The sequence below is a fragment of the Pipistrellus hanaki genome (genome assembly GCF_964339955.1).
Source record: "Pipistrellus hanaki genome assembly, chromosome: 9".
Lineage (NCBI taxonomy): Eukaryota > Metazoa > Chordata > Mammalia > Chiroptera > Vespertilionidae > Pipistrellus > Pipistrellus hanaki.
Window position 1 is genome coordinate 56,947,825 of NC_140511.1, and position 13,441 is coordinate 56,961,265.

Here is a 13,441-nt window from a genome sequence, read left to right on the forward strand (position 1 = left end):
TCTCTCTCTCTCTCTCTCTCTCTCTCTCTCTCTCTCTCTCTCTATCGTATTTGTTCCCTGGAAACATTCTGACTCATGCTTTGTTGAGTACAATCCTGGCATTCTGCAAATATTAGATAATAATTAGGTTTGTGTTCAGTGTACTTGTTCACCTTTTGGGAGGAGAGAATTCACATTTTAATGGGGGCATATATTATAGATTCATTGGCTTTATTCCTGAAAGTTTTATAATGTTATAATTATCTTAAAATATAAGTGATTTTTTTTAAAGATCCAGAAGTCATGCAATCCCTACCAGTTTCCTGGTTCCAAGTTAATATAAGTTATTTTGCCCATCTTCTGATTGTTGGCAGCAATAAAGATTCCAAAGTGAATATTCTATACAAAAGAAGAAATATAATAGATTTTGCTTAACAGTCTTCCTTGTTCATCAGTCTGTGGAATTCATCTTTATTCTCTTCAATCTACAGATGAGAAAATAAAGATTTGGAAAAAAATAAAAAATGTATTACTGTGGTGGTGAGTGGGAAATTGAAGTCATGTTTGTCTCCAAAGCCCATGTTCTTAACCACCACAGTTATTTTTATTTTATTTTTTTTACATTTCAGTTTGATTGATAGACTCTGAGTGTATGGAGCACAGGAACCTTATCTTTTCATCTCAGTATCACAGGGTGTATACTTTATATATGTGTGCTCAATAAGCTTTTGTTGAATGAATAAAAGTATCAAAAGTTTTTCTTATGATGCCACCTCCTCCTCAACCCTGATAAAATATGTATTTCAAATGCTACTTAAGCCTGTACTTCACTATGAACCAATTAATATGAAATGCAAAAATATCTCCTTGGAAATAAGCTTTAAGAAAAATCTTGCTGCTTTTATAAATCTTCAAGAAGCAAATCTGAGAGGGCAGGATATCAGATAAAGGAAAATGTTCATCCAGTTTAAGACACTAGCATTTTGCAAGAATCAGATTTGTTTGCAAATGGATTCAGGGAGCAAATTCACTGTACATTCCAAATCGGATTAAGTGTGTTGCTTAGGGCACATCCTAAGAAAAAACCTTTGGTAGTCATCTGTTTTTCCCAATTGATAAAAGAAAACTCCAGGTATAGGCAGGATCCTTCCTTGAAGGCAATTATAACTATGCTTCTTTTTTGTTGCCTATTGTGCCTCCTTAACCATCTCTAAAGATTAGACATAGAAGCAAGTATTAAATAAAACCACATGGCATTTTTTAAGGGTAAATAACATATGAAGATTAAACTAACCCCATTACGTTTAGTTTTGTGAATTGACAATACATCTTTGTTATTTGCAAACACCGGGAAATCTGTGGTCCTTAGAGTCTCTAGGATAGCTCTTTTTCATTGTTCCTTTCATTTAGTTCATTGTCATTTATTTTCATTCATTCATTCATTCATTCATTCCCATAAACATTTTGGGGGCACGTTTGTATTATTGATCCTATCACAAGAAATGTCAACCTAAGATGTTGTCTCTTGGGTTTTTGAGTAATTACATTTGTAAGATGGACACAAAAGGAAAATAGGTGTTATATAGAGTAAGATGTGTGCTGACATGGATGTGTGTGTATATAGAGGTGGGGGACTGTGTACCTGGAGGAGTTGGAGAAGGTGATATTGGCTGAGATTTGAAGGATGAGTGTGAATATTCCCTTCCCTTGATTGGGTGCTCCTGGGTTTCCAGCCACCACGGCACAAAAACCATCCTTGGCACATAGTTCCAACTCAACCAATATGACTTGAATAAGTTATCTTTGCGTAAAGCTTCCTTTCTTGATGGGATCAACTTTCTTTCTTGAGAGGCTAGTGACAAATACAGATCCTGGGTTACTCTGAACCCAGAGTCACTGTTTGTTAGCCCTTTGACCTGGGCTGTAATGTGAGTTTTTATGTTGCTGACACTTGGCACTTAGGGCCCAGAAATGAAGGCTACAGGTTCCTCTCTCAACTCCCCAGCATCTCTTGTTTCCTTTGCCATATTTTCAGGTCCATGCTGGATTAAGCTGAAATTTAAACACAATCCTAGGACTTGATATAGGAAGGAAACATGGTTATTTTTGTTTGTCCCTTTCCCTTGAGATGGCTGACAACCTGTGTGATGAGCCAGGCTCACTATAATTTATCAGAAATCCTTGAGAGACAGAGTTGGATTCCATAGTGAACTCACCGGAGTCCTTGTTCCCAGAGCATCTGTCTTGTTTGTTTGCCTGTGGCAAGTGCTGGCTAGGAGAAGCGGATCTCTGAGGACAAAGGCAGCCACAGCCCATTTATAATATCTAAAGCCCCCACAGTGTTGCCAAAAAGCCTTCCAGCATGTTCTGGGTTGGGGTCTGTGGTGGTTGCTTTTAACCCTGCTGTGACTGCAGAAGAAACAAGCGGTTATAGGAACACGATGAAAACATGAGCGCCTCTCAAGGAGTCTGGTTGCACAGGGAATGAAATGTTTGGCTTCAGGTATAAACCTTGCACCCACATCAGCAATGTCCAGCCTTGTTTCTAGGTGCCAGTGTGCAATGAGCTCCGGTTATTCCCAGCGGGTCCCTAGCCATATAGCTCACAGATGAGACACAGCTCCACGCCTTTTCTCCTGTTCAGTGCCATGCAGTGATTGCTTGTCTGGGCGGAAGTCAGAGATGCGTACCTGTGATGCTCTTCACTCCCTGAGAGAGCCCTGCCCAGAGAACTACTCCTGCTCTCTCTTATCATCCCATTTTGGGAATAAAAATATCTGAAAGGGCAGCAAATGTGAATGAGGGAGCTAGGACATAGCCTTGTTTTGTTTACTTCAGAAGCTTTGCTTTGGCATCTCCTGGTTCCCCACCACACTCACCATGGCCAGATGGTTGTTGCCTAAATGCTCTTGGTTGTCTAGAAGTGAGAGTGTCTGTGGTGATCCAGACTGCCTTCTTAGGAGCCTTGGAAATAAATGCCTGAGGGAGAATTTGTTGCTGCTGCACCGCAGAGAGTATTTTGAGCTGAATGTAGAGATGTTACCTTTGAAAATCGGTCTTCTGGTTATGTGTGTCCCTGGGTAACCCATATTAAAAAATACTGAACCGCCACCTCAGCCCTGCCTCTTGGTGAAACATCGCCTCCAATCACTTCTCTGTTTCAATTTTTGAAGATATTAGTGACCCAAGGTGTGTCCTAAAGAGCTGCACACCTGTATAATTTCAGAAATGGCAAAGTAGAAGTTGCAAGTTCATTCTGTAGAGATTTACAATACATGTCCACACACCTTGGCTGCAGCTGCAGAAGGGGCCGTAGAAGCCCTGAGGGCAGACTGATTTTAGAAACCTAAGAGACACTGTGTGTCAAAAGACTGCATGGACCCTTCATAAAAGCCATGAAGGAAGAAGAGGGAAGTTGGTGGGGAAACACTAAAGCTAAAGCCAGAGCTGCCTAGAATAACTACTACACCTTTTATCTCTTTTCTTGGCTGAAATGGCATGATGAGAGTGACAGGTTTCAAACCGCATGTACAGCTCCTTGCACAGTTCAGAATTTGTCTAGGTAATAGGACCACTGGTGGCTGATTGCCCCGAGCTGACACCTACAGCAGGGAACTGGTGAAAAAGACCGCAAAGAGGGTTTTAATCATGATGTGCTATATCCCAATATTAATTAGATTTCTATTCATATAAGGCTGCCAAGGTTCAGTCATTTCCAGGACAGCGAGGGGACGATTCCCAGCCAGCAGTGGCTGTATTCCAAGAAATAATTACTTGGCGGGAATGAGCTGACACTTGGCTTCATTATTGACAGCTCCTCTTCCTGCAAAGGTCAGGTCCTCCAGCCCAGAGGCAGCCTTTGGGCTGTAGAGTCTATGCACGCTCCCCATGTTTGCTGGGCTAAAAATTATAGTCCTTAGCACTGAGCAGACACCACCCAGAGGACTCTCCTTTGTCGGGAATGACTGAGAATGAGCATCTTTGATTGATGGTCATAAATCAAGTCTCCTAGTGAATCAGGTTTAAAATAATGAGAACAGTAGTTTCCCTGCTCCCCAGAACACTAGTTTCCAAGATATTAAGGAATCCCCACCTCTCACCCCCAAAGTAAGCTTCCCCCAGCCAAATGTAGTTGGGAAGCAGGGCATTTATATTATTCTCCTCTCTAAGCTGTGCGGGCACGTAAATGTGATAAGCCTCTAAGACCGTACTATAAGAAACATCAGTTTAACACTAGTGAGTCCAGAGTAGATTCAACTTATTCATGAATATGGTAAAGAATCCCAAATAAGATCTGGAATTACTACTTTGGAGTTACTGAATCAGAGAAGCGGCAGATGCACGCAGTCACAGAGCTGGGCCAGACATCCTCAGTTTAGTTTTTGGTGTCTCCGAAGCCTACATGGCACTTGCAGTTGGGACTGTCTCCATGGCCATTGGCTCCCCTTCCTTGGTTCATAAATAGGAAAGCATCTGAACATGAAGCTTTCAATTTGGATTCTGGAGAAAATGGGATTTGGTTCTTCCTGCAACTTGCATTTTAGGTTATTGAGCAGTTGTAATTGCTTTGTTGGCATGAACATGTTTAGGTGTTTGCTGAAGGGTTAGTGCCAAAAGAAATTAATGTCCTGGTGGGCTTGTGTTTTTCTCTGAGGCAGATATTGATGAATGTACAGAGGGACTCATTGAGTGCCACCACCATTCCCGCTGCGTTAACCTGCCAGGGTGGTACCACTGTGAGTGCAGAAGCGGTTTCCATGACGATGGGACCTATTCACTGGCCGGGGAGTCCTGTGTTGGTAAGCAGCTTTCAGCCTTGCCCTCCATCCATTAGGGCCTTTGCAGGAGGGGTAGCCAGCTCTGGTACCCTCTTCAGCTCCTGGTGTTAAAATACGACCCCTCGCTGGTTAAACCCATCTGTCTTCAAGCTCCCTCCCTCGGTAATTCATGGATTAGGCTGGGAATTAAACAGTGTGAGGTTTTTTAATTTTTATACAGAAACAGGGGCAGTCAAGAGGGCAGAGCCTGAGTTTGTATGCTAAGGTATTTAGTTCTTTCCAAAGGACATCATGGAGGCTTGCTGGAATGTTTAGCTGTTGGAGACACAACTGGGAAAGAGAAGGAATTGTAGCTGGACTTTGAAAGTTTTGTTTGAATTGGAGCTTTTGTACTGTAAAGGTCACAGTGCCTCTCTGTGCTTTCATCTGTAAATATGCAAAAATTTGGATAAAAATACTCATGCATGGTTAGGATTAAATGGGATACCGTGATTTAAAGATGATACACTTGAATCCATGCACAAACATGTAGTGGCATTAACCTTATTATTGTTGCTCTTAACCACCATCATCCTTGCAAGGTCCCCTTTAATCACAGTCCTGCTTGCGGTTCTATTAAATGCTGAATGGAGGAAGTTAACAATGGAGTTCTTCACCTTCAGGACCTCACCACTTTCCTGAAATCCAAACAGCTAATTAAAAAAAAGTAATTGTTGATATGAGAGCCTTGGATGATTCAGTTCTTCTATGTCATGTGGACTCAGCTGATTCTGAAGGCTGATTTGGACAGACCTAGCAAGCAGGCATTCTGACCAGGGGTTCCCAAAGCCCAGGTGGCTGAGTTAGAATTCCTTGTCTCTGCTCATTGCATATCTCTTTTTGTAAAGGATCTACTTGTGTGTGTTTTTTAACTTCTCCTTTGAGATTGCCTGAAAGTGAAGACGAATGAGAGGCCAATATGCAACAGCATGAATTATCTAGCACAGCTTAGAGTTGCTGTTGAGAAGTCTGCAGTGTCGTTGTTAAAAGCATGGACCCTTGAGCCAGATTCCCCGCAGTCACATTCCAGCTCTGCCTCTTCTAAGTAGGTTACCTTGGGCAAGGTCTTATCTAGTCTGTACCTCATAGGAGTGTTGTGAGAATTAATTGAATTCATATCTGTTAAATGTTCAACAAATATTTGTTACGTTAGGATCTTAAATGTCCCTCCATATTCTGCCCCATGCTCTACCCATGATTCTTCATGGTTAATGCAACCTCAGGGAGAAGTTTGCATTTATCCTGTGTCTTCATATTCCTGCCTTACATACAGCTCGGAATATGCAGCTCAGTATAAACAGGTGTTCTGTGACTAGGACTAGATCAAGCTCCAACAGCTCTTGTACCACCACACCCCCAGGAGCATTCTTAGATATCTTCAGAGGAGTCGTCACTCATCCCCTCTGCTAACTAGAGCTGGTGTGCTTTTCTACAACTTGATTTATTATACCACCACACAATGTTTGTGCTCTCAGACTAGACTGTGAGCATGAAATAGGCTTTTATTTATTTTTTGTCTCTCCAATGACACCCTTTGGTAGTTTGTATTCAGTAAACACAAAAATGCAACCACTTCATGTGCTGGTAAGGAAACACAGTCACAGAAAGGATGACACCTTGACCCCTGGCGCATCGCTATTGTCACACAAATGGAGACTCGAGCCCAGGTCATGAGTGACTCAGCATCCCAAATCCCAAGGACAGTCCCTGCTTATACCTGTTGTTCTTATGTAACTATCAATTACATCAGTGCATTCCCTGTCACTCTCATAAATGTCCCTGATAGGATGATAGATGTCATGTCCCCTTACCTGCTGGTTCTTCTCTGCTCTGCTGAGTGGCATGTGTCGGGGGTGAAGGGTGAGCAGTGGGAACATAAGCTGCTGCATCCCTGGGAGGCATTTTGCTCATCCATAAACTGATCGCTGATCTTCCAGGAAAACCTCACAAATGAGATACTTTGCCAGGGGAACAGAGTTGTTTTTATTAATGGCATTTCTAACTTGGGGGTAATTGTTCATCTGAATTTCCCTTCATTTCTACACTTTTAGAAATATCTTTGTAATGAGTCTTAATAAGAACAGAAATATGAGCATCATTTATTGTTCCTTTGGTAGTTCAGGGAACACTGTTAGTTCAGAATTATTTCTCATTGAAAGAGGTTTATAAATCAGATCATGTCTCTGTTTTGTTTCTGCCTTCTATTGCCTTCCCACTGAATGTAAGATAAATTTCCAACTTCTTCCCGTGGCTTGCAGGGCTAACTCTTGGACTCGTACCCTATGTATGTTAGCCGTTTTTAATCTTTTCACACTCGAACATGACAATGAACTCACCCAGTTTCAAGACCTTTGCTGATCTCTGTGTCTGGAACACTCGACTTCTATCTTGTTCTTTTTTAAATTTAAGTCCTAGCTACAGTTCAACCTTTTCAAGGAGTTGGTCCCTTGAAAAAAAAATTGTCTAAAGTAGTCCTTCCCTGGTCACTTCCATTGTATTGCTCACTATCCTCCACATATTCTATACCATTTTCTGTGCTGAAGTTTATTGTGCATATGCCTGTGTGTGATTGTCTTCTGCCACAAACATGCAAATTCCCTGCAGCCAGAGACCTTGTCTGTCTTTCACCACTGCACCTCCAACCACTAGACCACTGTAGGCATGTGGTAGTATATAGAGTATTTAGTTAATGTAGAGAATCATTGTTGTAAATTTTCTGTAATAAAACATTTTATTGCATGGCCCCACAGTTATATGTTTGTACCTCTTTTATGAAACTACAGACCACTTTGGCATGTATGTCCTTCCCCACTGCACCTCCAACCACTAGAACACTGTAGGCATGTAGACTACTGTAGTCATGTAGTAGTAGGCATTTGAGGCATGAATGATTAAGGAATAGACAAAACTACATCAAGGTCAGGTTTATTTTCTACTTAGTGTAACATAACTCGCTTTATAGAGTGTGATACATACACAAGATGTCAAATATCACAAAATCATGTGAGTCTTATCATTCAGAAAAAAATATTTATTGAGAATAACCATTGTATCAGCACAGTCTTTGGGAATATGAGTGTGAAAGAGGCAAGATCTCATTCCTAAGGAATTTATGACCAGAAATATTATGAATCACAAGAGCCTATCTTAATGGCACTGAAAGTTATCTCCTCAGAATAAGCCCTTAATAATATCAGCTACTACTGCTTACATTTAAAAAAATAGCAACCAGAACAATCTTTGAGCACTCTGTTTGGACACAGTGGTAGGGATCAATGATTCTTATTTTAACAGAAGTGGTGAGCAATTGCATTTTTATCTTGGCACTAGAGGCCTGATGCTCAAAATTCATGCAAGGGTAGGCTTTCGCAGCTGCCCCCAACAGCTGCCTGGGCCCTCATAGCAGTCCCAGCTTCATCCAGAAGGTGGTCCCACTTTTTGACCGTTTGGTCAATTTGCATATCATGCCTTTATTATTATAGATAATTATCTGGGTAATTTGGAAATGAAAACTGATATATGATTAACAGTGGCATGTATAAAGAGCAGAATTTTTACATATTTTAAAAATAGATTCCAACTCCATCGGATGTCAATCTATCTCCATGATCTTGCTTGTGTGCATGTATCTTTTGTTCTCTTCTGCGCCCTCATTCTCTGTGTGGATCATCAAGCCTACTCAAATATGTCCTGTACTCTTTCCAAATCCTGTACTCTCTTTTCTCTACTCCTTTTCTTGTCTGCTTTTCCCTGATCACTCTTCTATTTTTATCCCCATTTCCACTTGTCAAATTCCTGATGAGTGCCTTCTCCTAAATTAGTGATGCTCAAACCTGCTTTACAATGGGTTCCCCTGAATAGCTTTTCAAAAATACTTGCAGTGGGACATCACATCTGGGATTTTAGTTCAGTTGATCTATTGTAGGATTTAGATGAAGGTCCTTATTTTTGTTAAGTCTCCAAGTGATTAGAAAGAGTATTCAGTTAATGTAGAGAATCACTGTCATAGATTTTCTCTAATAATGAAAAAATAAAAATGCCTCCCTCTTATATGTCCCCACAGTTATATGTTTTTACCCCTTTGATGAAACTTACATATCAGGCTCGTCTTTTCCATCAGTTCTCTGTAGCCCAGAGTGTTGTTTAGGTCTTTTGCTATCCTTTATAACCTTGTATTGAATTAAATTATGTTGGTCATACATATTTGGACATCAAAGAAGATTTTCAAATACCAGTAACCCCCATTTTATTAGTCAGTAGCAATTCTTATGGGACACAGCCCCTCTTGGACTCACAATGCTGCCTTCTTCACAGAACTGGATTGTGGGAAGCCAGTTCCTGGATTCTGGGAACTGGCTTCCCACAATCCAGTTCTGTGAAGAAGGCAGCATTTGGAACCAGAGTGTGGTTCTTATAGGAGCAGAGATGAAAACAGCTGGAACCTGGAAATGCTTCCTGGGCTAACCTCCCTGAGGAGGTGGGCCGAGGGCAATGGAACCTTAGAGGTAACAGTGCAATATAGTGGAAAGGCAGGTGGTAAGTCTACATAGGTTCAAATCCCAACTCTGCCATATTCTAACTGAGAAGCATTTGGCAAGATATTTAACTTCTCTAAGTCTTCATGTCCTTACCATACAATGATTAAAGTAATAGGTGCTGGCAAATGTTTCCTGCTATAAGTATTCTTTATGCAAATGTCCTGGCAAGTAGTAGGTACTAATAGTCAACATTTAACCCCCTTCACCTCAACTCTCTCATCAGTCAAATGAAGACAGGAACAGTAATACTAATGTGAGCTAACATAGAGAGCTTACTTTGTGCCAGGCACTGCTCTAAGCAATTTACAAAAGTGCCATCCTCATAATTGCTCCAGCAGAATTGTGAGGATTAAATAAACTAGCATGGAAAGAGCAGGTTCAGCACTTGCATTCTAAGTGCCCCATGATGTCAGCCATCCTCACCAACTGAGCCCCTGTGGAAGGAGCCTGACACTCTGCCAGGGAATTGCATGCTTGTCTACTTGAGATCTCACAACTGTCATAACAAGGGAAACCTCCTTACTATTTCCATTTTTAAGATGAAGAAAAGGCCCATGGATTAAGATAACTTGTTCCAGATTCCAAAGCCCATAAATGACACACACATGCCATATCTGGGTGTGTTTGATCTCAAAGCTTTTGCTTTTAATATGCTAATGGAAGTAAGATCAGTGATGAACCCACCACTACAGTTATGTACTCTACATAGAGCAGCTGGATGTCAATGAGATAAGGCAAGGATAGAATGAGACAAAATGAGTGTGACCCAGATGGCGATGTACTCGATCCAGTCTGGTCTGAGAGCATTGGGGAATTACTTTATCCACTGAACTCAAGGGCAGGGATTTGGGGATGGGGCAGGATGTCAAGGGGGCAGGTTCTTGACAGTAAATCTGACCTCATCTTAGCCTTGGCAATAACATCATCTGGCTATCCACTGATGTCAGTACCTTCCCTGCACATCTGGTGATAGAAAAGAGACAGTGATCATGAACACATGTTGCAGATGTTGTCCCATGAGTCCCTCTGGGAGCTTTCTGCTCCCCTTCAAGTCCAGGCACACATACATGTACCTGGAGATGTTCAGAATGTATGATGAACTGGATATATTCTGGGATTTCTAATGAAGGGTCAATGTACGCCCTCCAGTTTGGTGATAAACACTTCACAAAATGATACCGGAATAGAGTTCATTGCAGTATACTCAGTCACAAACCCATGGTTCTTGTTCACCCTCAACCTGTCCAGCTGAAATAGCCTGACCTATGTGCTGTTCTCCACTTGAACTTTGGAACTAAAACCAGACATTTTAGGGACTTATTCTAACAGGACATTAAGCTAACTATAGAGTCTATTCTGTAAGCCACACCCAGACCGTATAGTAAATTTCCAAAGACAATTTTCCTGTTGTTCAAACACCTTTTGAATGGCAGTCATGGTCAACCCTGGAGCAGAGGGAACAGATTTGGCTTTTGAAGCAGTGTTCCGTGTATGGGGAGCCAGGAAACCTCAGGTCTATTCCAAGTACACTAAAATGGGTGATAACGAAGAGGAGGAGAATTAGAACTCTATTAAAACAAACTCTTCATAATAATCATGGGGTTATATGTATACTAGAGGCCCAGTGCATGAAATTCGTGCATGGGGGAGCATATGTCCCTCAGCCCAGCCTGCACCCCCTCCAATCTGGGACATCCCTCTCACAATCCAGGAATGCTGTCTCCCAACTGCTCACCTGCCTGACTGCCTGTCTCATTGCCCCTAAGCACTTTTGCCTGCCAGCCTGATCACCCTCTTACCACTCCTCTGCCATCCTGATCAATGCCTAACTGCTCCTCTGCTGGTCTAATTGCTCCTAACTGCCCTCCCCTGTGGCCTGATTGCCTACAACTGTCCTCCCCTGCAGGTTATCTTGCAACAGCCAACTTGTGTCCACATGGAGGTGGCCATCTTGTGTGGTGGAGTGATGGTCAATTGCATATTACTCTTTTACTAGATAGGATTATCCATAAAAATAAATCTGCTTGATCTTAGCACTAATCTAGATGGTATGGAGGATGCAGAGAATTCCTCCCTCAGGGAGTGTAAAACTCCAAATTGGAGACAAAAATCAACATGCACATACTGACCAGTAGTATTCTGATATGATTATAATTAACTGTGAAACTGTCAACTTTATAAAATATGTAGGTGATTAAAGAGTAGTCTTTCCAGACTGCATGGGGATGATTAGACTCAAAGGATGGGAAGGCTTAGGTATATAATAGTTACAAAAATAAATGTTAGTGATAGCTAAGAATTATTTCTTCATGTTAGGCACTCTTCTAAGAGTTGTGCACTCTCTAATTCCTTTTATCCTCAAAACAAGGCCACCAGGTGGGAACTGTTATAATATCTGTTTATTGGGCAAAGAAAAAGAGGCAGGGAGATATTTAGTACATTGGGTGTGATCATGTAGATTTCTTCTTCCAGGAAATGACATTCAACATCCTTCCTAAGGACTGTATACATGTTTAAGATTTTTGAAATCTACAGTAAAGCAACAAGAATATTTCTTTATTACCTGCTCAGGTCTTGCTGTACCAGTGATAATACAAGAGCCAAAGTCTTCGTGTGAGATGGGTATCCAATGAGGAGAAACATCTGATGGCACGGCCATGTGTGAAAGAGCTGTGTATCTTTCTGTTCCCACAATTGCCTCAGCCAGTTGTTTATTAACTGGAGGTAACTTATGAAAGGATTAATTAAGGTGTAAATAGTGATGATTATTCAGCTAATTGCCTAATTTTCTACTTCATTGTGTTCCCATATATACACCTTAGTACAAAGTGCTTGATCTCTTAATTTAGTTTATTTTGTGGTGTGTGTGTGTGTGTGTGTGTGTGTGTGTGTGTGCAGAAGAATTCAAGTTTTGCCCCATGGTAAGGTGACCAGATGTCCCACTTTTGGCGGGACAGTCCCAATTTTTAACAATTTGTCCCACGTCCCACGGCATTTTTAAAAAGTCCCAATTAAAAAAAAAACAAACAAAAAAAAAACGCTGTGGGATACGGGACAAATTTTTAAAAATCGGGACTGTCCCGCCAAAAAACGGGACATCTGGTCACCTTATCCATGGGGTCATCTCATAACTGAACAAATGACCTAGATTGATGGCCATCTAAGAGGTCACCTGAGTGCATCAGCATGTTCCCTGGGAAAAATAGCCTCAAGATGATGGAAGTGTCTGATGTTGCTACGGGATGATATTCAGGCACCATCATGGGGAGTCAGAAAGACTGGTGTGCCTGGCAGGCAGGTGAGGAGAGCTAGCTCACCTGCGCTCAGCAGCTGAGGTCTGAGTGGTCACTGCCTCCTGTCCCCAGCTGCAGGGAACTCGGAAGCACAGCTCTGCATTGCAGGACACATATTTTTGAGTGGAGTCTGGCTTCTGCTTGGCAGAGAGAGAGCAACAACCAGGTGATTTTGACTAATTGAAGCCTTTTGTTGCCATATAGTCGGCATCAGTGGTAAAAGCCCAGCTGGGGCAGTGGCTCCAACAGAGCATTTATTAAACTCTGGACTTTAGGATACTAATGCTGGGGTGTTTTCAAGAATGGGTTCTATGAGGAAATATATGTAGGATATTCTAAATTAATGAAATTTAGCTAGTTTATTAACTGCAGTTTCAGAGCCTTTGTGATGCATTGTCAGTGTCCCAAATGTATTTGGCTTTAAAACTCTTTTTTTCCTGGCAGACACCTTTTGGAATTGTCACTCTATAGTATACACTAACTGAAAATTTATGAATGAATAGAGCCTAACCTAGGGATTTCTAGGAACCTTCTTTGTTCAGTATTATGGAATTATGAGCTGCTCAAAAGACATTTTGTGCATGCTTTTCTGTAACAAAAAGTTATTAAGCACACTACTTGTCCTTTTATTGCCAGCAATTTTTACACTACCATTTCATTTTGGTGTAAGGAACTCATTAACCTGGGACTTTTTGTCTATTACTTTCATTTTTTTTTTCTGTAATCATTCAAAAATGTAATCCACTCAACTCTACCATACTGTATTGAGTGATTTTTCTAAAGGCTTTTTTGGTATGAATAGCCGCTTTGTCTC

The 13,441-nt window shown here is 41.3% G+C and overlaps 1 protein-coding gene across 2 annotated transcripts in view; it reads left to right on the top strand.

Moving 5' to 3' along the window:
- The window catches only part of NELL1 (neural EGFL like 1), a 630,963-nt gene that overhangs the window by 584,792 nt on the left and 32,730 nt on the right, over positions 1-13,441 (top strand). The window contains exon 16 of one of the 2 annotated variants that reach the window (XM_084895301.1): positions 4,638-4,778. The exons of the other annotated variant lie outside the window; for it this stretch is intronic. Within the exon in view, the coding sequence (XP_084751427.1) occupies positions 4,638-4,778 (141 nt within the window). The remainder of the gene's footprint in view (positions 1-4,637; positions 4,779-13,441) is intronic. 2 annotated transcript variants of the gene reach the window in all.